Source organism: Neoarius graeffei, chromosome 3, assembly GCF_027579695.1.
Source record: "Neoarius graeffei isolate fNeoGra1 chromosome 3, fNeoGra1.pri, whole genome shotgun sequence".
Taxonomy (NCBI): Eukaryota; Metazoa; Chordata; class Actinopteri; order Siluriformes; family Ariidae; genus Neoarius; species Neoarius graeffei.
Window position 1 is genome coordinate 10,930,465 of NC_083571.1, and position 25,348 is coordinate 10,955,812.

Here is a 25,348-nt window from a genome sequence, read left to right on the forward strand (position 1 = left end):
GCCCTTGTAAGTTGACCCATGGCTGTCAAACTGAATGCGCAAAGCTGTGTGCCACTGCTGTTTGGGACATTACGTGTGTGAAAGGATGACATGTTTCACATAGCCTAACATTTTGAGATTTATTTCTGAGAAGCAAGATATTTTTCTTTCTTTGTTATCGCTCTTTGTTTTCACAAGTTAAAAGTCGCCTGGATTCCAAAATGAAAACGGTTATATACACTACCGTTCAAAAGTTTGGGGTCACTTTGAAATGTCCTTATTTTTGAAAGAAAAGCACTGTTCTTTTCAATGAAGGTCACTTTAAACTAATCAGAAATCCACTCTATACATTGCTAATGTGGTAAATGACTATTCTAGCTGCAAATGTCTGGTTTTTGGTGCAATATCTACATAGGTGTATAGAGGCCCATTTCCAGCAACTATCACTCCAGTGCAGGGGCGTATCACCCACGGGGGATGCGTACGTTTCATCCCCCCCACTTTTGTTGAAACACAATTTCATCCCCCGCACTTTTGTCAGATTAAAATGACATCATTATGAAAATTATACAGCTACTATAAAATATGTTACAAGGAAGTAAACTATTGCCATAACGTTAGACAAAAAACAGCCACGCAACGGACTCAAAACAGTTTTTCTCACCCGACCAATCAGCAGTTGCGTGAATATAATAGCCAGTTTGCATAGCGTGCCAAAAGCGCTCAATAATGCAGTATCTGTCTGCAGAGCTGCAGAGCCAACACCAGTTTTACCGCTCCTGATTCACCGTTCCAGGTTTGACGTCGCATGCGGTGCTTACTGTGCCTGGCTCTGCGGCTCTGCAGACAGACCCTTCTCAAAGCGCTTGCGATGCCGTCGTTCAAACAGTTGTCCCAGGTGCCATGCCCTAAAAGATTGTGTTAATAGTAGTTACTAGTTGTAAAGTCAGTTGAGGCAAGTTTTTTATTACGAGTGTGTGTGTTTGTACCAAGTCTACTTTTCATGCATTATAACTGCTTATCACTTTTTAGAAGAGTTTTTCAATTGAGATTTAAAGGCATTTCAAATCGAATGAATGTTCAATAATTGTTGTACAGTAATGTTATTTGGCCATTAAGTGTTTGTTGTATGTGTAGTCTATTGCATCATTTTCAAATTTTATGCATTAAACCTGATGTAATGCATGATGCAAACAAGTTTTGTACACGAGTTTGAACAAGTTTTGTACACGAGTTTGAATAATAAAAGCAGGAATTGCCCCATCTTATTTGAATGCTATACTAAAGAGGTCCTTCCAGGATGCTGCGCTTCTCCAACATGAACTGATTAGCCATGCCTCCTGCTCACACAAAGCGATCCCAGTCCAAACTGTTATGCATGATGGTGTATGATCTATACACTGTGTATGACTTCTTGGGCTATGTGAAGCTTTTGGTTTTGTTTATATCAGTGTATACCAGTGTAGGCAGCAATACTGACATCTCTGTTATAGAACAGTATCCTGTTACCTAGAATTATCACTCAATACTTTTTGCCTTCACTTACTGAATAATTACATAGCCCTGGCAGTAACAACACCAAAAACCCAACATGATAGATCTCTGCATGAAATGCAGAACTTGGCTGGAGTCAACTGGATTTATAGGCTTTCTGCTGTCCTCCCTTTCATTTGCATCCATGGACCATGGGTATGAAAAAGTTCCATATCGGTCATTGACAGTACATCACAGTGTACACGCCGGGCGTGTATATAGCCATAAACCGATTTCTAATGATATGGCTTCCCCATTCCAGAACACCCCCACTTTTGGAAAGCTTGATACGCCCCTGCTCCAGTGTTCTAATGGTACAATGTGTTTGCTCATTGCCTCAGAAGGCTAATGGATGATTAGAAAACCCTTGTACAATCATGTTAGCACAGCTGAAAACAGTTGAGCTCTTTAGAGAAGCTATAAAACTGACCTTCCTTTGAGCAGATTGAGTTTCTGGAGCATCACATTTGTGGGGTCGATTAAATGCTCAAAATGGCCAGAAAAATGTCTTGACTATATTTTCTATTCATTTTACAACTTATGGTGGTAAATAAAAGTGTGACTTTTCATGGAAAACACAAAATTGTCTGGGTGACCCCAAACTTTTGAACGGTAGTGTACCAAATAAATTTTCTTGTTCTGAATACAAAAGAAACTGTTGTAGGCCTAGGTTATGTTCTTGACATGTTGTTCATTGACTCACTCATTCAAAGGCTTCTTGAGGCTAAACTTTAGTTAACCAGACTTGTTAACCGTGATGTCTGATGGATTTTTTCACCATGCAATTGCCTATTTCACCATTGCTTTTTCTCGATTAAATAGGTGTGGATGGATATAAAGTTTTATCGTTCAATAGTATTTCTAATTGTGCCACTGTCATTATTTAAGTTTCTGTGTCTAGTTAGACAGGCACGTCTGAGGGGGTGAATTTGCTGAGCGCAGTTGACAACAGGCGGGGCCTCAGGGGGGTGTCTGCCCGCCCAGGGCCTCGGCAAGGGTTAACGCGGCCCTGCCCACACTTGCGGCTTTATAGCTTTCCCCAATAGTGTTTCACACTTCATTAACCCCTGCTGCTGGTCTCTATCCCTACACACAATCATCAAATTGCCATCTCTTAAAGTTTTGACTGTTTGTACTTCACCTACTAACTTGTATACTGCCTCACTAACTTTTAAAGGATTTAAAGTACACGGGGATTGGAATCTAAGGATAACTTTTATTTCATTTCTTTTACCTTCCTCCCTCCTCTCTTCATCGGGTTCTAGTTCTTTCCTTTTCTTACTTCCTCGATTGACCCTCTGCCATTCTCCTGAGTATGTATTTCTCTCATTGTAGACGCTTGACGCTAGATCACCACCTTCATCTGCCTCCTCAATCCCCTCCATCTCACTCACTTCCTGCAAATCCCGGATCACACCTCCAGCCCCCCAAAACTCCACTCAGCCGAAATCTCGAAGATTTAAATGGGAAGAAGTTCCATTCAAACACTGTTGAAGCAAGAACCTCTCCACCGCGCATGCGTTCCCAACACCAGCTTCAAAATCCAGACCAGCTCCCTTTCTCTGCTCTCTCTCTTTCTCCTTTTATGCTCCGTCCCTGTAACAAACAGTGACACACACATTAATTGACAACAGGTGGAATGACTTAGGCCCTGTCCACACGGCAACGGATTCAGGTGACTCCGATACAATTGCTTATCATTTAGGCCTGGCGTCCACACGGCACCGGCGTTTTGGGTGCCCAAAACGCAATCTTTTTGAGAACGGGTTCCAGAGTGGAAAGATCTGGCAACGTTGCCATTGTGAAGTCATCTGGATGAGTAGAACGGATTTGTTTACGATGACGTCACAACCACATGTGCTTCACGCCGGGTAGAAGTGTAACGAACTCGATGCGAGTTGTCAACAAATCCTATAACCTGGTTCATGAAACCCGCTTACAAAATATTTTCACTGTGAATATTTATTGTGTAATGGTGCAAAGTGAGAGAGAGAGAGAGAGAGAGAGAGAGAGAGACTCTGCCCTTAGGGCAGAGTCAATCCCGCCAGCAAAAATAGGGAAAAAAAGGAGCGATCTCACCTCTTCAGATGTTGGTTTAAGTCCGACAATACATTCCTCAAAAAGGGCGTAGAGGAGCAAATTAATCCATCAACGTGTAGCATTCAGTTTATTCCGGACCATTAAAGATGCCGCCTTCCGCGTAGAATCATACGTCATCCTTGCCGCCATATTGGATAGGTCAAAGCGGAGAATAAAGATTCATGTGCTGCGTTTAACTGTACCAACAGGTTTACCGTCCAAATGAGATCACATGGGATTACCTTTCACAGGTGAGAAACAACAAATTAATCCATCAACGTGTAGCATTCAATTTATTCCGGACCATTAAAGACGCCGCCTTCCGCGTAGAATCATACGTCATCCTCGCCGCCATATTGGATAGGTCAAAGCGGAGAATAAAGATGAGCTGCGTTTAACTGTACCAACAGGTTTGCCGTCCAAACGAGATCACATGGGATTACCTTTCACAGGTGAGACTGGAAAAATACTTTCATTGTATTTGGTCATTATAATGTAATTTTACGAACAGATTTTCCTGACTTTGTGGCTAATATGAAGTCTCGCGCATAATAGTTTATGCGCATGCGTCCTTACTTCTTCTATTGTTCTGGTGTCTCTGAAGGGACCGTCTTACAGCGCCCCTAGAGGTGTGGCATGTGTATTGCATCGTTTTCAGCAAGCGTTGCGTTGCCATATGGACCTGATATTTTACTGATCGTTGCCCATTTGGACGCGATATATTTTTAAATAACATCTTGTTGCCGTTGTCGTGTGGATGTAGCCTTAGCCACTTACCTTCCCTGGCCCTGCCCTCCATTCACAGACTCATACCTGCCAACCTGTACGCATCTTGCGTAGCTGCTACGAATATTTACCTCATTGTACAACTGTACGTTTTCACATTAAAAAGTACGCATATCGTCCGAACTCGCATTTCAGTCAAGTTCTCGCTGAAGTTGATACCGCTGATCTGTGAAAAAACTCAAAGCCAGAATGGAACGCTTTGCCCAATCCCCCCGCCCCTCTTCCAGAGCATGTGGCTCTGCCCTCTTCACCCCCTCCCCTTCCTCCTTCGCGTCTCTGACTTGAGTGCAGCGGTGCAGCCAGGTGGCTAGAGCGAGTCGGGAATTGAAACATCGGTTAGAGACGTCGTTTTTATATTTGTAACAGAAACTGTTGTGTTTCACGTGTACTCAAGAGCTTCCTAGCCATTATTTTGTGCATTTACAACACCAACAGTACAGGCTAGTTCTTCATTTAACTTCGAAGCCGTCACTCGAGGTTGCATAATCGATGCGGTAACCAACGAAACCTGATTACAATTCCTCTCGCGCTCTCATTGAATCACTATGATAAGTACCACTTTATTGATGTGCTCAACAAAACGTAGCGTGTTGTATATCTTAAGGGCAGTCGGTAACTTCTGTCAGTGGTAGCCTAGAATGTTTGCAGATGATGTGAAGTCGAAAATTGGTCATCCCTCTTATGAAAAAACCTGCGTGGTACTGCAGTATCAAATGCTTTTTTATACAGTATTACTGCAGTAAATGCAATATTTCGAATGCAAATGCAATAGTTTGGACATGAAAAAGGCATACTACAAAATACTGCAGTGTACTGTATAATGCAATATACTTCCAACATGTTAAAAAGTGCAAAAGTCTAAACCTATTGCATGGGAAATTTGTGCATACCATGTTTTGTGTTGAAAGTGCCTTTTTTACATACTGTATTAATTTAATGTGTTGTTATTTATGTTGAAAGAGTGGCTCTGGTTTAATTTCATTTCATTTGCACATGTATTTAATGTTTGTTGTGCTTTTCAAAACGGAAGGAAGTTCCCAAGAGCCATCAATAACAGTTTCCCAAAGTCTATCAATAGGAATGTTTTACAAAACTGGACTATGTTCTCAAGGTCAATCAATAAAACTGGATTGAAAGTGTGTTTTTGGTCTGCTGGTTGTGGTCTGTGGGGGCGCATGCGCGCCGGGTTGGGGTGAGGTTGACGCGGGGGGGGGGGGGGGGGGGGGTTACTCATGAAATTGTAAAATTGTACTCATAAAATTTTTTCAAGGTTGGCAGGTATGCAGACTCCTGCTTGGCCACGCCCCCGCTGCCACAAATGTGTTTTGTGTAAGTTCATATGTAAACAAGAATAAAAATTTAAATGACAAAAAAGAAAGCTGGGGACAGCATGAGTCCTGAAAGAGAAAGGAGACAAACACGTGCTTGACTGGGACCTTAATTTGAACTTATAATCAGGAGAAAGGGACTAACACTACGTTCAGACTGCAACCTGAAACGACCCATATCCGATTTGTTGTGAAATCCGATTTTTTTGTTAGGCCGTTCACATTACCAATTATATGAGACTTGTATACGATCTCCAATATGAACGGAAAACGACCCAAAAGTGTCCCGCATGCGCAAATTTACACGTAAGCACATCTACGTAATACGTAAACAAAAAAAAGCGCACTCTTCAAGTTTGCAAGTAAAGCATGGAGATGAGGCGAGACCTGGCGATGTGGTTTTTGTGGCGGCGGCGGAACTCTCACAATAATCTGATTAATGTGGGCAGCAGACTATTGAGACCGAAGGTGTCAAATTACTGGAAATTTCCAGAACAATCTTATAATCTTGTAATACAGGATGGTTTAAGTTATAAATCAGTTATAGAAACTGTTTTATTTAATCAGGCTAATAGATCAACATCCAGGTCCCTACCAAATCCACCATTAGCTTGATCAATTCTATAAAAGTCTATTTAAATTCTGAAAACTGTACAAATGTTGTTTTCCACCAAAGAGGCGGGATTAGCCAACGCAGAATAGTGACGTTTGTCTCTTGTTGATGACGTGTAGGTCGCATGAATGCGACCTGTCCGGTCAGACTGCAGTCGCATGTGAAAATAACGGATATGCATCGGATTTAGGACCACATATCCAAGTTGCCTGGGTCGCATGTGAAAAAAATCGGATCTGTGTCGTTCAGATTGTCAATAACAAATCGGATACAGGTCGCATATGGGCAAAAAAATCGGATATGGGTCGTTTCAGGGTGCAGTCTGAACGTAGTCGTCTAAAGTACGATTCGCACGGGATAAGTATTACCTATGGACCTCTGGTAATTCACAATTACCCCCTCTGTGTTATTGTGTGGCGCATTCGGACGGGATAAGCAAAAGTCTGTAATTCACTGAATTTACAGACATTGTGACCGGATGTGTCGTAAGTTCACAGCATCCTGTTTCGTCTTGTAGACAGTAGAGATGGGATTTATGGCTCTTTGATGGAATCCGCATCTTTGTGATCCGTTCTTTGAAAAGAGCCGTTCAAAAGACTGGCTCATTTGGCTCTTTTTAAATATTTATTCAGTTTTAAGAAGACAGCGTCTAAAGAAGCCAGATCCCTCTGCTTAGACAGTGACATCAATATTTCTGGACATACCTTTTATATAAAGCAACCTAGACTTACATTATTGTAACCCCTAAACGCTCATAAATAACCATTAAAAAACAATGAGGACTTCAATGAATGTCCATGCAGAATGGCTTTTCTGTAAAAAAAAAAAAGAACCCACTCAAGAACATAGTTATCAAGAACGCAAGAATATTTTATAGAAAAACACTTGTTTTACAAAAATATTTAAGTCTGAGATACAAAATAGATACAACTACAATAAATATAACACAAGAACTAGTTATCACACAAGAACATTTTAATAGAAAAAAACAAACTTTCTATATTAAAAATATTGAAATTGTAACAAAAATAGATACAACTAAACAAATAGATAAAGTTATAACAAGAACATAAGATTATTTTAATAGGAAAAAAACTATTAATGCAAAAAATATATTATTAGAAAAATAGATACAACTAGACAAACAGATAAATAAATAAAATACACAAAAATAGAACAAACAAAATGACGATAGAATAAATTAAATGAACGTCCGTGCAAAGTAGTTTTCCCACAATATTATCATTACTGTCACACAACAACATTATAAACTATATACAAAACAATTTGAACTATTAGGCAAACAGATAAAACTTGAATAAATAAAAGGCAAATGCTGTTTAGCCTACTTCTTGTCCTTGGGCAAAAGCTTTTTCATCTGAAACACAGTACAGAAAAAGAACGACAGAAAGAACGGCTCCCCCAGCTCGAGACTCGGTTCTCATCGTTCATGCCTAGGAGCCGTTCAAAAGAATCGGTTCGTTCGCGAACGTCACAACACTAGTAGACAGGAGTTCAAAATGCTTATCTGGTTCAAATACGGGATAGGCCTACTACCACTTGCCCCTGAAATGCTGTTTATCAAAATTTCGCCCGTATCCTCCATTATTCACTCCAGAAAAGTACAAGAGATGCGCGTTTAATAATTACAAACACAGACATGCGCATTCACACGGGACTTGTATTACCACTGGACGTCTGTGCTTTGCCGAAACACAGTAGGTAATTCGCGGCGGAATTATTACTTGGCAAATTACGGACATGGCGCATTCGCACGGGACTAAGAACTCAGACCAGGCCCGGCGCCAGGAACAGTTTACTAAGGGGGCAATTAGAAATCGCAAGGGGGCAAATATTTTTCATATAGTGTGTAGTAGTGATGGCGGTCTGACAACGTGTTTCAAACAGTTAACTGCGCCAACCACAAAACCACCACAGCCCCGAAGGTTGCTTTAGTCCGGGAAAATCATGTGACATATTACCAGGGCAGTTGCGCTTTATCAACACCCGTGCCCACCTGTTACCCCTCCCCTCCAATTTTCTCACAGACACTCGTTACAACCGGAAAGATGCCAAACATAAAACAACACACACAAACCTACAGGCAAGTCCTTTACATTTAAAATACATACAAATAGCTCCGCGGCATGAAAACAAAACGTCAATGCAAGTCTAAGGTACTAGGCTCGGCGGCCAAAATCATAATTTAAAAAAATCAACAGACCCCGCGACTGCACCAGTAATAGCCTTCCTGACTCGCACCGAGTCAACGCTAACCACTTAATCCGCGATCCCAGTTTAGGCGTGTAGGGGACTAAACACTCTGAAGTGATGAATTTTCACCCCCGCTGCATGGGGGGTGACGTCAACGACACATATTCTTACGCTATTTGCGCACAAAGCGGACCATATATGAACACATACACCAACATAAACGGAGATAAACTTAGCCTACAAAGAAAGAAAATGGATTCACAATATTGTGATTGAATTCGTTTAATTCGGAGGGGGAAAGACTACTCCCGTAAACTGACTGCATATTACAGGATATTGCAGAGACAGTGCACTTGTAAGTGTACATGTAAAACCCCCGCCCGCACGACCCCTCCGTCTATAATACATTATATTTTCATAAGAAAACAATTAAGTGGGCGGCACGGTGGTGTAGTGGTTAGCGCTGTCGCCTCACAGCAAGAAGGTCCTGGGTTCGAGCCCCGGGGCCGGCGAGGGCCCTTCTGTGTGGAGCTTGCATGTTCTCCCCGTGTCCGCGTGGGTTTCCTCCGGGTGCTCCGGTTTCCCCCACAGTCCAAAGACATGCAGGTTAGGTTAACTGGTGACTCTAAATTGACTGTAGGTGTGAATGTGAGTGTGAATGGTTGTCTGTGTCTATGTGTCAGCCCTGTGATGACCTGGCGACTTGTCCAGGGTGTACCCCGCCTTTCGCCCGTAGTCAGCTGGGATAGGCTCCAGCTTGCCTGCGACCCTGTAGAAGGATAAAGCGGCTAGAGATAATGAGATGAGATGAGACAATTAAGTGATCTGAGTCTCCATTGAGGGGGCGACGCCCCCCTTCGCCCCCCCACGGCGCCGGGCCTGACTCAGACACTCTCTGCAATTATTCCGAATTACCAGAGGTCCACAGGTAATACTTATCCCGTGCGAATAGGGCTTATGTTGTTCATATTGTGTGCATTTCAAATTTTCCTCATGTTGATCTATCACCTCATGACGTCATGGAGACTTAGTGACAGGAAGTGGTTGTGTAATAAGTGACATCAAATTATTAAGCACTCTCTCACAGCAATTTAAAAAAAAATTGTGTAATAGACAATACCAGTGAAAAGTTTGCACACCCCTACTCTTCTCATAGGTTTTTCAGTATTCTGTATTTGGACCAGATATTGAATTATGTGGTTACATCATTTAGATTCTTCAAAGTAGCCACCGTTTGCACACTTTCACACCTTATTCAAACAAAGTGACTTTACACCTCTTTAAAACAGAAGCCTTCTCCTAAAGCGCCACACACACTTCCGGTCTACACTGTATAGAAACAGCACCGAGCGCCTCTTATTAGCAATGGTAACTATGGTAACTGTTGTAACCAGGGGTTCAATTGGGATTGGTTATGTGGGGGGGGGCTCTGCCTCGTACCCGCCCCTGCCCCCGCCGCCCTGCCCCAATATACTTTTTGGAAAATAACCCTCTAATTTGATAACCATATCATATTGCACAGAGATATACACCTTATCTGTGTGTTGTAGGCCTATGTGTGTCTTGTAGTGCCCCCCTACACATTATGGCAGTTTGAATGTAGATTGGTTGGCCAATGTAACAGATTGTACAGGTTGTTGTACATTGGTTTGAAGGAAATGATTAGTGGGGGGTCTGGGGGTCCTCCCCCAGAAGTTTTTTATTATCATACATGTTATTTGCTGAATTCTGGTGCATTTTAATAAGTTGTTAGCTGACTTTACAGAGGTAGGTTGAGCAATATCATGTTAAATCTTGTCACATGCCTACAGGTGAAAAATGTGAAGGAGAAATGTTCAGTGAGAAAATTTGAAGGCTTGCACAATCTTAAACCAAAACAGTTGATTTATTTTGGAGGATAAATGTTAAATATGCCAAAACACTGTCGGTCAAATTGTCAATCAAATATATTCATGCAGTGAATGCAACCAAATACAAACAACACTATAACATTGGAAGCATTTATTATTATTGTTATTATTATGTATTCAATTATTTATTTGGCATGTGGTGCTTTTTGTATTGTCTAGAACATACATAAGATGAGCATATTATAGCAGCAAAATAGAAGCACAATCATTTGAATGCAGCAAAAGTTTTGCTGCATTCCACATGCCAAATAAATAATTGAATACATAATAATAACAATAATAATTACACTAATAATACACTAATAATATTAACAATAAATAATAATAAATTAACATTAAATTAAATATTAACAATAAATAATAAAACACTAATAATATTAACAATACAGTGAACATAATCATTATCATATTTTTTATTATTAAAAACAAAATATCAAATAATACTGAAGAGGGGAAAAAATAATACTGATCTAAATATGTTGTGTTTTTATTTTTAGACAGTATGTGTTTTGCTAAACACATACTGTCTAAAAATAAAAACACAACATATTTAGATCAGTATTATTTTTTCCCCTCTTCAGTATTATTTGATATTTTGTTTTTAATAATAAAAAATATGATAATGATTGGATCGTATGCAGGTAAAAGGGGAGACGGTGTACGGAGAAAATTATAAACAAGTCACAACGCTGAAACGCAAGCCCAAAAACCCGCAAACCACGACTTCTGATTGTTTTTAAAGCGAGCTCACAAAAAAGAAACCCCAAAGTCGCTTATAAAAAGCGGAATTGGCAACCCACGCAGTGTTCCAGAAACCAGAATCTCTGATCGCAAGTTCTGTTCTAAATAGCTTTGACAGGTCGTCTTGTTATCAGGAAAACTATGATCTATCTCATAAAAGTCATGGGTTTATTGATTAATAAAACGATATTTAATTATTCAGAACTGAAAATCGTGAAAAGGGTTTGTTGCTTTTGATGTGTGCGTGATCATATGCCATCCGCTCCGAGCTTATGTGCCGGGGCTCAGCCCCGGACAGCCCCGGCCCAATTTAACCCCTGCTTGTAACTATGGTAACCTTTGCTTCAATACCATGCTTGCTTTAACAGTCGCGTGACGTTTGGAACGCTGTGGATCAATACGCACGTGGTGCGCTTTCCTCTGGCACGCAATCAGTAACCTAGCAACCAGAGATAACCGGAAGAGATGATCCAACAGCAGAGCTGAACTCAGGGAAACAAAAACTGAGACAGAAACGGCGTGGCTTTCTTCACAAGGTAAGATCCTACACACTGCTTCCTTCAGAGCACAGGCAATAAAGTAAGAACTTTATAACTGCCTTTCCCCCCTATTAAAGTCTGTCATTGCCTCTGGAAGACTTTTAATTGTTTTAGACACAAGAAAAAAACATGCTCCATAGGAAATTATTAACTCCCATTTTGATTTGGAATAGCAAACCAGCAAAAGTTTAAATAAAAACAAATAAACACTCACTTTTATTTATTTATTTATTTATTTATTTTTATAAATGAGTTGATTCCCGATTACTTAGCGTATCAGATCACGTCACGTCGTTCAACAATTATCGACACCTTTGTCCACAGTTATCGACATCCAAATGATTATTTATTAAAAAAATAAAAATATCGGTATGTGGTATTACAGTGGTGCTTGAAAGTTTGTGAACCCTTCTATATTTCTGCATAAATATGACCTAAAACATCATCAGATTTTATCATCAGTAGATAAAGAGAACCCAGTTAAACAAATGAGACAAAAATATTATACTTGCTCATTTATTTATTGAGGAAAATTACCCAATATTACATATCCGTGAGTGGCAAAAGTATGTGAACCTCTAGGATTAGCAGTTAATTTGAAGGTGAAATTAGAGTCAGGTGTTTTCAATCAATGGGATGACAATCAGGTGTGAGTGGGCACCCTGTTTTATTTAAAGAACAGGGATCTATCAAAGTCTGATCTTCACAACACATGTTTGTGGAAGTGTATCATGGCACGAACAATGGAGATTTCTGAGGACCTCAGAAAAAGCGTTGTTGATACTCATCAGGCTGGAAAAGGTTACCAAACCATCTCTAAAGAGTTTGGACTCCACCAACCCACAGTCAGACAGATTGCGTGCAAATGGAGGAAATTCAAGACCATTGTTACCTAGTCTGGCTAACGCGACTTCAAAGCTCTGTGAGCATTTGGTCTGGCAAAGATATTCAGCCCAACCGTTTCCCAAAGTGCGTGGTTGACCCGCCTCCCTGAAATGCCTCAGTTTGCTACTGGTCGAAGCCAGAAAAGGCTGTGACGAAGCTTAAACCAATCACATCACTCTTTCCTCTGACGTATGTGACGCGACGGGGCTAACTGGTAGATTAAACTCTTACCGAAGCCGGTCGAAAACGTCCTTCCTTTCAATAAATACCTCCAGGGCTGCTCTTTGCTCTGTTTTCAATGAGAACTTGCTCCATGTTCGTAATGTTTCTAGTGAATGAAGCGCTTCCGGCATAGATTCTGTAAACAATCTATGGCTTCCGGTCGCAGTTCTACTACGTCACTGCCTTGAACATGCCTCTACCCAGGGCCGTTGGAGATGCTCAAAGTTGATTGGCTCCCGATTTTTCAGGAGCTTGGAAGAGCTGTAGATAGCTTGCCTTGCCAGACTAAGCTCGCAACAGGCCCTCGTGTTGCGTCACGCTTAGGATGGGCGGGCCCAGGCTAAGGGAACTCTGAGAAAAAGCGCTCTTTGCTTGTCATATTGTGTCTCTTCCCTGCACCTGAGCACCGTTACCAAGGCGACGAGCTCCACTCAGGGAGCAGAGAGGGGAGGGGCTGCTCTCTCAAACACACACAGGCTCAGAGCATCGTAGCCTCATAGCCTGCGATAGCGGCTGCTATGCACACTGCATCACTCTCACCATTTCCCACAGGGGAATTGTCATCTCCTTATTTGTCATGGCTGGCTAGTATGAGCCTTAGTGGAAAGCCCTGGGAATGCGTAAATGTCAAGTTCGATTTTAGATTTACGAACCCGAAAAAAAACGTCGAAAAACCGGCGTTAAAAAAAAAATTTCAACCGCACAAACGGCACTCACCTGGCCGGTGGACCGGAAACAGAACATTTTTTAATAATGGCCTTGTTGTCCGTGATGGGATATAATTTGTTAATTAAAAAATATTTAATTGAAAAATTCTTGTATTGACTTATCATTTCTTGTACTTCAGTTGTACTAAATGTAAACAGTGGTATCCATGTGAAGGACTGGGGCATAAAACCCAGGATGAAAGTAACAAAGCAAAGAATTTAAAATGTATCAAATGTCAGAGCAAACGTGGAAGACCAAAGAAGAAATAAATATTAACGCATACACACTAATTTGTTATTTCTTTCTTTTCTTTTTTTGAGCGAAAATATGTTCATGACAATTATTCCGGTCCGTGATGGGACGGCGAGGTCACGGACCATGAGCGATAATATGTCATGTCCCGTCTTGTCCTGCGTCATGGGTTTTAGCAATCATCAGAGTCAGAAACAAAGTAGGTTTCGACAAGATCATGAAATATCGGTGAATTTGATAAGTAAAAACATGTCCATGATCTTTCGAACATGTTTACCTGTGATGATAATGTCCAGGTTTTCTTCAAATTGCTGATCGTGCTGAAAAAAAAATTCTGTCTCAGGTAACAAGCTGTGTCATCAGACAACAAGATCAAAGGGCGAGGGGGTGTCTTCCGGTTGATTAATTAACCAATAATAACTGCTGGAACTGAAACTCACCTTTGGAAAATTGTTTTTTATTGGTAAATCTGAAAAAGTGCCGATAATTATGGACTGTCAATAATTGCTCTAGTTGTCGTTTTTGCACTGTCCTTGTTGTCTGCACTTTATGTTGTGTGTAAGTTATTGGATGCAATTTTTGCATTCGCTACACTCTTGCACTTGATGTCATTAGTTGTAGATTTGTAGTCCTGTGATGTTTAATACAGCAGCATGGTCCCGGAGAAACCTTGCTTTGTTGTAACTGTGTACTGTACCATGTATACGGATGAAATGACAATAAAAGAGCCTTGACCTTGAAACAAATACGCTAGAAGGGTACTCGGTAGAATTGAATCCACACCTCCACCAAGCAACATCTTTTCAACATCAAATCACTTGAACCTAGGATACTACGAAAGCTGTCCAAATTTCATCCAAATCCATTCACGACTTTTTGAGGTACGTTGGGAACAGATGAACCAACAAACAGACAGACATGAAAACATAACCTTCTGCAACAAAGTTGGCGAAGGTAAAAAATAAAGAAGTAAATAAAATGCAATAGGCACCAAATAGCATATCTCCTGAGGTCACGTTTTGTCAAAATTAGTGTTTTAAATATACAGTGCTCAGCGTAAATGAGTGCACCCCCTTTGAAAAGTAACATTTTAAACAAGATCTCAATGAACACAAACAATTTCCAAAATGTTGACAAGACAAAGTTTAATATAACATCTGTTTAACAGTAAACTAATATAACTTGAATTACAGATTTTTTCAGTTTTGCTTAAATTAGGGTGGTGCAAAAATGAGTACACCCCACAACAAAAACTACTACATCTAGTACTATGTTTGGCCTCCATGATTTTTAATGACAGCACCAAGTCTTCTAGGCATGGAATGAAGAAGTTGGCGACATTTTGCAACATCAATCTTTTTCCATTCTTCAACAATGACCTCTTTTAGTGACTGGATGCTGGATGGAGAGTGATGCTCAACTTGTCTCTTCAGAATTCTCCATAGGTGTTCGATTGGGTTCAGATCAGGAGACACACGGCCACTGAATCACGTTCACCCTGTTCTTCTTCAGGAATCCAACAGTGGCCTTAGATGTGTGTTTAGTCATGTTGGAAAAGTGCACGACGACCAAGGGCACGTAGTGATGGTAGCATCTTCTCTTTCAGTATAGAGCAATACATCTGTGAATTCATGACACCATCAATGAAATGCAGCTCCCCGACACCAGCAGCACTCATGCAGCCCCACATAAGGACACTGCCACCACCATGTTTCACTGTAGGCACCGTGCATTTTTCTTTGCATTCCTCACCTTTGCGACACTATACTATACAGTTTTGAAGCCATCAGTTCCAAAAACATTTATTTTGGTCTCATCACTCCAGAGTATAGAGTCCCAGTAGTCCATCTTTGTCAGCATGGGCCCTGGCAAACGCTTTTTTGTGCCTGGGCTTTAGAAGAGGCTTCTTTCATGGACGGCATCCATGCATACCATTCCTCTGCAGTGTACGCCGTATTGTCTCATCTCATTATCTCTAGCCGCTTTATCCTGTTCTACAGGGTCGCAGACAAGCTGGAGCCTATCCCAGCTGACTACGGGCGAAAGGCGGGGTACACCCTGGACAAGTCGCCAGGTCATCACAGGGCTGACACATAGACACAGACAACCATTCACACTCACATTCACACCTACGGTCAATTTAGAGTCACCAGTTAACTTAACCTGCATGTCTTTGGACTGTGGGAGAAACCGGAGCACCTGAAGGAAACCCATGCGGACATGGGGAGAACATGCAAACTCCGCACAGAAAGGCCCTCGCTGGCCACGGGGCTCGAACCCAGACCTTCTTGCTGTGAGGCAACAGCGCTAACCACTACACCACCGTGCCACCCACGCCGTATTGTGTCATGGGAAATAGTCACCCCAGTTTGGCTTTCTACTTCTTGAGATAACTGCAGTGAACTTGCATGCCGATTTTCTTCAACCCTTCTCATCAGAAGACGCCCCTGTCGAGGTGTTAACTTCCGTGGACGACCTGTATGTCTCTGTGAGATGGTTGCAGTTCCATCTTTCTCAAATTTTTGTACCACTTTTGCTACAGTATTCTGACTGATAAGTAAAGCTTTGCTGATCTTCTTGTAGCCTTCTCCTTTGTGGTGGAAAGAAATTATTTTCTTCCTCAGGTCTCGTGTCATTTCTCTTCCATGTGGTGCCGTTGCTGACAGCATGAAATGGGGAGGGGTTTTCTTTAAGTAACGCCCTTTTATAGTCACCTGTCTGCTGAACACCTGTGTAATCACTAATTAGACTCACCTGTGATTGTATTCTTGTTAAATTAGACATTTGTAGTTGACAATTTAGCTCTGCTCCAGAGACTTTCAGTGGGGTGCACTCATTTTTGCACCAGCCTACTTTGAGTAAAACTGAAAAATGTGTAATCTAAGTTATATTATTAACCTTACTTTCCCGTTATAAGTTAAACAGATGTTATATTAAACTTTGTCTTGTCAACATTTTGGAAATCGTTTGTGTTCATTGAGATATTGTTTAAAATGTTACTTTTCAAAGGGCGTGTACTCATTTACGCTCAGCACTGTACGTATTTCTTTACTGAAAAACCCAAGTGAAAATTCACAAAAAAATCGCAATCATTAACCTCAAACCATTTTTCCCAAAATTTGAAAAAACAAAACAGAACTTATAAAAGTGGATTGTTGAAATTTATTTTTATTTTCAGTGAAACATGTACAAGCAATTGCCTGTGAGAGAATGTTGAGTCCCTAGAACATAGAATCTGCTCATATCTGCTAAAATATGCTGGAACCCTATCTATAAATTTAAGAAAAGAGCTGAAATATTGTATAATTAACTTTATTTACTTCTTGGTAACATATCCCATAAAATTACACGATGCAGACAAGATGTGATCATTTTGATGTCCTGAGGGTCACTTTTCTCCCTTTTGGGACCGAATATCTTCCCTCCTGAGGTAAACAGTATGGTCCTATAGAAACAGGAAACAGCCGAACGCGAGAAGCTTTAACTCATTAGTATAACTATGGAACTGTGTCACACTAAGATGGTGACATGCAGAAAACATCGTGACTCTGGATCGACCTCTGAGAGTTTTCAGTCGCAGGGATGTAATTTTTGGTTTCCATCGCTTTTCTGGCATGATTTCTAACTGATTTACTTTCATATTTTCCTTTTCTTTTCTGCTGGAGGGAGAGCGAAGTCTGCCATGTTTGCCCACGCTGACTTGTTTTGGTTAAAAGTAGGTCAAACACCCCCCATAGTGGTCACATGATATCGTTGCTCACTTGCTTCGGCAATCTCCGGAAACGGAAAATGCGGGACACTTTTTATCTCGGCAAAAAATTCACACATGGGATACATGGTGTGTGTTTGTGCAGCAGTGAAACATCTCGAAACTCCAACAGCAATAGAAATGGAACATTTTTGCCCAGAATTCAACTTTGCAGTCAGAACCTTTAAGTAAGGAATAAAACCCCTTGGGGGCATGCTGCTTGAGGAAAATAATTACTGATAGGGGGGCAGTTTGCATATGCTAAAGATTTTTTGTTTATTATGGAACATGTGCAGACTTTCCAGCTTGACTGTAAATTAGTAAGAAGTATGACACCCCTTTCACCTTCTCCACATTTTATTATGTTACAGACTTATTCTACAATAGGTTGAGTTCATTTTTTGTCACAAAATTCTACACAAAATAGCCCATAATGACAAAGTGAAAAGCAGGTTTTTCGACATTTGTGCTAATTTATTAAAAATTAAAATGTAAAATATCATAAGTGTGCACACCCTTTGATATGACACCCAAAAGTGAGCTGAGGTGCATTTTGTTTCCACATACTGCTTGAGATGTTTCTACAACTTAATTGGAGTCCACCTGTGGTAAATTCAATTGATTGGCCATGATTAGGGATTGCCAACACCTGCCTATATAAGGTCCCACAGTTGACAGTGCATGTCAGAGCAAACTCCAAGCCATGGGGTCAAAGGAATTATCTGCAGATCTCAGAAACAGGATTGTGTCAAGGCATAGATCTGGAGAAGGGTACAGAAAAATTGCTGCAGCTTTACAGGTCCCAAACAGCATAGTGGTCACCATCATTCATAAATGGAAGAAGTTTGGAACCACCAAGAATCTTCCTAGACCTGGCTGCCCAGCCAAACTAAGTGATCGGGGAAAACGGGCCTTGGCCAGGGAGGTGAGCAGGAACCCGAGGGTCACTCTGACAGAGCTCCAGCGTATCCTTGTGGAGATGGGAGAACCTTTCAGAAGATCAACCATTCAGGCAGCACTCCACAAATCAGGCCTTTATGATAGAGTGGCCAGACAGAAGCTACTCCTTAGTAAAAGGCAGATGACAGCCTGCTTGGAGTTTGCCAAAAGGCACCTAGAGGACTCTCAAACCATGAGAAACTAGAAAAGCACTCGGAGAGCGCAGACCTCCGCCAAGAATCCTTTAAAAAAATCTGGGATCCGGAAGGTGATCCGGATCACCGCCAAAATTTAATGGATTGTTACTTGTGCCCAGTCACACCTCTGGAAAAATTTCAGAGCAATCCATTCATAACTTTTTCTGTAATGTTGCTAACAGACAAACCAACAAACAAACCAACGCTACCGAAAACATAACCTCCTTGGCGGAGGTAACAACATTCTCTGGTCTGATGAAACCAAATTTGAACTTTTTGGCGTGAATACCAAGCGTCATGTCTGGAGGAAACCAGGCACCGCTCATCACCTGGCTAATGCCATCCCTACAGTGAAGCATGGTGGTGGCAGCATCATGATGTGGGGATGTTTTTCAGCAGCGGGAACGGGGTGACTAGTCCTGATAGAGGGAAAGATGAATGCAGCTAAGTACACCGAGATCCTTGAAGGAAACCTGCTCCAGAGCACTCTGGACCTCAGACTGGGGTGAAGGTTTACCTTCCAACATGACAACAACCTGAAACACACAGCCAAGAGAACAAAGGAGTGACTTCGGAGAAAGTCTGTGAATGTCCTTGAGTGGCCCAGTCAGAGCCCAGACCTGAATCCAACTGCACATCTGTGGAAGGAGCTGAAAATGGCTGTGTATCGATGCTCCCCATCCAACCTGACGGAGCTTGCAAGGATATGCCAAGAGGAATGGGCAAAAATGTCCAGAAACAAGTGTGCCAAGCTCGTAGCTTCTTTCCCAAGACACCTTGAAGCTGTAATTGCTGCCAAAGGTGCATCAACCAAGTATTTAAGCTAAGAGTGTGTACAGATATGTAACGCCTAAATAACCTATTTTTGTCAGTAAAATTAAATTGCATATTTTCTAAAAACCTGCTTTCACTTTGTCATTATGGGCTATTTTGTGTAGAATTTTGTGACATAAAATGAATTCAATCTATTGATAAGTCTGGAGTGTAAGAAGGTGAAAGGGGTATGCAGACTTTCTGACTTGACTGTATAATACTATTTAATGCTGTGGAACTTCAGAGAAACAAAGCTATTGTGTGTAGATAGTTAATTGCGTTTCTGCTCCAAGATATAACACTACAAAATGTGGACTAGCCGAAGGGGGATGAATATTTAATGCACAGTAAGGGGTTTGTCAATAACGCCTCATTTCTCAACAAATACACAAAGTTTGCGATTTTTGAATTTACAGGTATGGTAATGTTCAGTTTCATTGTTTTTGTTTTCTCTCCTTTAGGAACCTCACTATTCTACTCCATTTCCTTGCTTTTTTGAAAGCATGTTATCATGCTAGATGTTAGCATTAGCATGTTATCATGCTCGATGTTAATGGTTTGTTGTATCAGTACAGTAAGCTCAGCCATTTAAAACCGATTTTAGAGCGTGAGGTCTCATGTCTGATTACCACATACACCACATGTTAGCCATTAGTATGTTAGCATGCTAGGTGTTAGCATATTAGCCTTTTGCATATTAACATGCTAACAGTTAATATATTAACAGTTAACATATTAGCATGCTATCTGTTAACGTGCTAACAGGTAGCAAGTTAACCATAGCATGTTATCATGCTAGCTGTTAACATCACAGCTCTTAGCATATTAGCACTAGCACACACATTTATGGTAATCTTCAGTTTCATTATGTTTTGTTTTCTCTCCTTTAGGAGCCTCATTATTCTACTCTATTTCCTTGCTTTGTTGAAGGCATGTTAGCATGCTAGATACAAATGGTTTGCTGTATCAGTACATTCATGCTGTAAGCATAGCCATTTAAAACATTTTGGAGCGTGAAGTCTCATGTCTGATTACCACACACCCCATGTTAACCGTTAGCATAGCATATTAGCCTTTTGCATATTAACATGCTAGCAGTTATCATGTGGACATGCTACGGTTAATATGTTAAGTGTTAGCATATTAGCATGCTAGCAGTTAACATATTAGCCTGAGTGTGTTAGCATGCTAGCTATTAACATGCTAGCAGGTAGCAAGTTAGCCATAGCATGTTATTGTATTACCTGTGTTAGCATATTAGCATGCTAGCTGTTAGCATCATAGTTGTTAGCATAGTAGTGTGTGTGTGTGTGTGTCACACAGACACAAATTTATGGTAACGTTCAGTTTCATTATGATTTTGTTTTCTCTCCTTTAGGAACCTCACTGTTCTACTCCATTTCCTTGCTTTGTTGAAAGCTGTGTGGTTTTTTCCATGTCTGCAAAGCCACATGTTAATGCCCCTCTGGTGTTCAGGCTCCATGAAAATGCTCCAAATGTGGTGCGTGAGGTGCTGCTGGAGCGCGGCTGGGAGGAGTTTGACCCTCAGGCGCAGGAGGAAGGAGACTGGAACCTGTTTTGGCGCAGCTCAGCTTTCCGCAGATCAGACTATGAGAACATTTTGCCGTGGCAGAGGCTGAATCACCACCCTAAAACAACAATTATCTCACGCAAGGACTGCCTGGTACGCAACCTGAGAAGAATGCAAGGCACGTACGGCCCTGCACTTTATAACTTCAGTCCTCTGGCGTTTATCCTGCCAAACGATTACACCAGGTTTCTGGAGGAGTACACAAAAAACCGAGGAAAGCGAGTGTACTGGATCTGTAAACCGGTGGCCCTCTCTCGAGGGAGGGGCATCTTTATCTTTGAGGATATCAAAGACTTGACTTATGACTCAACAGTGATTGTACAGAAATATATAAGCAACTCATTTCTGATCTCAGGCTACAAATTTGACCTGCGCATCTATGTGTGTGTGAAGAGTTTCCGTCCTCTTACGATCTACATTTACGAGGAGGGCTTGGTGCGTTTTGCCACTGAGAAATACGACCTGACATCTCCAGACAACCTGTTCTCTCACCTTACAAACACAAGCATCAACAAATTCAGTTTATTCTACACCATGGATAAAGAGCACATTGGTCAGGGTTGCAAGTGGAGCATGAGTAAATTCCGCACCTTCCTTCACAGCCAAGACATCAATGAAGCTCAGCTCTGGCAAAAGATCAACAACATAGTGACACTGACTCTGCTTACGATTGCTCCATCCATTCCTTCCAGCCCTAACTGTGTGGAGCTGTTTGGATTTGACATCCTCATCGATTCCAACTTCAAGCCTTGGCTTTTAGAAGTCAATTACAGCCCGGCACTTTCTTTGGACTGTCCTGTAGATATAAAGGTCAAAAAAGGTCTGATAAATGACCTTATTGACTTGATGAACTACAGAAAGATTGACAGGTTGAGGCAAACAGGATGTCCTGGAAAATGCTGCTTGCCCACCATGGGTTTAATGCCAAAAATTACACGAATAGTTCTCAAACCGAAACCTGCGTATAAATATAAACATCAGTCCAACTGCTGTGTAAATCCTGGGAAGCCATTCTGTTCAAATTCATATCTAAATCCAAAGACCGCAAACAAAAAAACGTTTGAAGTGCCACATCATTCGTCTGAATTTGAAACCACCGAGTCAGACGACTGGGAACTCGTCTCACCTCCAAGCTTATCGTCTAATGCATGCACATTACCAACAATCCACATCCATAAATCCTTACAAAAGCCCCCAGTGCTCTCATGGGACAAGAGGACACATGACAGAACTGTACCAGTTCATCGTGTTGGGGATTTCATACTGACGTTTCCTTTCAACGAGGTCACACAGAAAGCCTCACAGGGCACACTCGATGTCAGGACTATACTGCATGAGGTGCATAAGCTAATGACTCCGCTAACATCCTCGCGTGTCTACAGAGAGACAAGGACAAACAACAATGGAGGTGCTGTAATCAAAAATAGATTCACCTCTTTGTTATGGGGGACTAGAATCCCCTCATAATAATTGGGGGAAGCCATGGCCTAATGGTTAGAGAAACAGCTTTGGGACTAAAAGGTTGCTAGTTCAATTCCCTGGACCAGCATGACTGGCTGAAGTGCCCTCGAGCAAGGTGCCTAACCCCCCAACTGCTCTGGCAAGTGTGGTGGCATACCTTGTGTCTGATTTAACCAAAGGAAAAACTGATGATGCAATTACCAGTTTGGGCAGGTAATCTGGGCATTAAAAAAAAAAGTACACGCTCTCCCGTTTGACTACTGCTCATCAAACTGACTGAGAAGAAACTCAAGCTTACACCTCTTGATATCTCTTTACTGAAACCAGAGTAGCTACTGTAAGACTGAGAGACAAGTCCTTGGCTGAATACTGAATCAGTCAGAGATATGAGTCACACTCTCATGAATAATAAGCCATGTGGTGCAACATGAGTCTCATCATGACTAGGATGTAAATTTTATTTACACAGAAATGAAACAGATGATGGAGCACTGTGTTGAAGATTCATCAAAGTCCTTCCCAAGCCACAAGACACATCAGACAGCACCAATCTCCATTTCGTAGCCCTCAGCCTCTTGCCCATTACGTAGCTAGGGTCTTCTGGTAACCGCCCTCTGGTAACTGCAAGAATTACCAACCTCACCAGATGGCAGTAGGTACCATTTTTATGATGGTCTTTGGTATGACCCAACTGCGAGTACAACTCAGGATTTCCTGGTCGAAAAGCGGACACTAACCTAACCACTAGGCCAACTCATGGTGTTCATGGTTCATGATCCACCAAAAACAACATATGAGCACTTGTATTTCTCTAACAATTTAATGTGTAATATGTATGAGATGAGATGCATTTTTATTTTGTGACCAAAGGTTGGATAAATACAGTATTACCTGATACCATTCCAGTCTGATATTATTGTTTTGTGACCTTATGAAAGCATCCTCAGGGGAAAAAAAACCCCCAAAAAACCCAAACTTCATGGAGACTAAAAAAAGAAAGTTCAGAATAATGGTCCAATTCTACCATTAAATGTTAAATAAATAAAAAAAAATAACTATTTTAAAACATACCCAGACCAGCTTGTGGAGCAGGTGCTTTACTTAAGGGCATTTCAATAATTTATCTTGGTCTAGAGAATCAAACCAGTAACCTTTTAGTCCCAAAGCTGCTTCTCTAACCATTAGACCATGGCTTTCCCTTGGCCTAATGGTTAGAAAATCACTATTCCTCGCAATATCAACATGCAAGGAGTGTTATTTGGAGCTCAAATATTCAGGGATGCTATTTAATATTATTTACATTGTTGTGAAGAGGGTACGATGGCTGCTTTACAGCTCCTGTCTGTGTGGGTTTTCTCCAGGTTCTCCGGTTTCCTCCGAAAAATATACCAATTGGTAGATTGGCTACTCTAAATAGTCCATAGGTGTGAATGAATGTACTTCTACAGTGTATTTTGAAATTTGGCTTCCAAGGATGACAATTTGTTTGCATTTATTTGAAGTATCCTTTAAGGGTGTCAATATTTCTGCCACAGATATTTCCAAGAGAAAATATTATTATTGGTATGATAGCGCTGTCATTGATTGTGTGATTTGTATAGTAACTTTTTCCTGCTCTCGTGAAGGGTGCCAATATTTCTGAAGATAACTGTACATATCAAGCATCTTGTATAAAATATAGCAGCGGTTTTCCCTTTAACACATTTCACTTTCTTTCCATCATAAAATTGTCTTCATTGTTCTTAACATGGATCCTCCCAGATGAGTATTTAGTCTCTTGCCTTCCATTTAAATAGACTGTTTTAACAGTTCCATCGGGGTAAATCCTCTGCTTATACTGCGACGTGTGGATCTCACGTTGGCCGTTTGTGAACTCCACTGTTTTCTCTCCATTTCTGTAGACAGAAAATAATATATCAGAAAATATATCAGTCACTGTACTTCAATTTCCAACACAGAGTCTAATAAGTTAGTAGAAACAACCGGGGGTGCAGATCCGATGTCAGGATTGGGGGGGACACAAAAGTGATTTTTTTTTTTGCCCGTATGCAACTCATACCATGCAACCATAAATCACAACTTCGTAGAGGCTCGCCACATCATTCAAAAAGTACTGCACAGGGAATCATTTGTCTGAAAATACATTTGTTTGTACAATTTTGAATAATTTAGGGGATTTTTACTGGGGGGGACAATTCATGTTTTTCAGAAGGGGGGGGGGTCATGTCCCCCCCGTCCCCCCTGGGATCTGCACCCATGGAAACAACGGTGTGCTGTTTTAGACAATAGTATAATCTGGCTTAAAATAGGTTTACAAGTGCAGTTGGGATTGGTCAAACATTCAAGGGGATTGGTCAAACTATTTTTGTGAGAGCAGTTGGGATTGGTCAAACTTTTTTGTGACAGTGGTTGGGATCAGTCAAATGTTCAGAAGCTTTCGATTACGTTCATTATGTCTTATATTAAATATAGTTAGTTTTTTTTTTCTTCTTTATCAGACATCTAGTTTTTGGGTTTGTTTACCTGACATGTTTCGACGTACGACTGTCGTCTTCCTCAGAGTGTCACCGGATGTTATTGGTGACGAATCTTTTATCAGCTGATGTTTCTGAAGGCGTAGCCTTCCTGTCTGGTTTGACAGGTCGGTCACGCCTTATACTGTCTGTTCGTCCCCTGCAAGATGGCACTCCAGGTATGGGAGAGCATGTATGCTCCCTCATCCCGGTTGATGGTCCTCGGGCTTCGCTTACGGATCTCCATGGCCTCCCTGATCCAGCGCTGATGTTTATTATCTTCTGTGCGGATGACTC

The 25,348-nt window shown here is 41.2% G+C and overlaps 2 protein-coding genes across 7 annotated transcripts in view; one reads left to right on the forward strand and one right to left on the reverse strand.

The window, feature by feature from the left end:
* Positions 1 to 11,645: 11,645 nt before the first annotated feature.
* ttll2 (tubulin tyrosine ligase-like family, member 2) lies at positions 11,646 to 23,603 on the forward strand. Its single transcript, XM_060916403.1, has 2 exons — positions 11,646 to 11,719; positions 20,865 to 23,603. Exon 2 carries the CDS (start codon positions 20,922 to 20,924, stop codon positions 22,542 to 22,544), a length of 1,623 nt encoding a protein of 540 aa, XP_060772386.1. The 5' UTR covers positions 11,646 to 11,719; positions 20,865 to 20,921; the 3' UTR covers positions 22,545 to 23,603.
* si:ch211-140l13.3 (centromere protein J) overlaps positions 21,128 to 25,348 on the reverse strand; it is an 83,966-nt gene continuing 79,745 nt past the window's right edge. For 4 of the 6 annotated variants that reach the window (XM_060916398.1, XM_060916396.1, XM_060916397.1 and 1 more), the window contains one exon: positions 21,128 to 24,433. In XM_060916398.1, the coding sequence (XP_060772381.1) occupies positions 24,244 to 24,433 (190 nt within the window). In that variant the 3' untranslated portion in view covers positions 21,128 to 24,243. The remainder of the gene's footprint in view (positions 24,434 to 25,348) is intronic. The other 2 variants (XM_060916400.1, XM_060916402.1) reach the window with 2 other exon arrangements.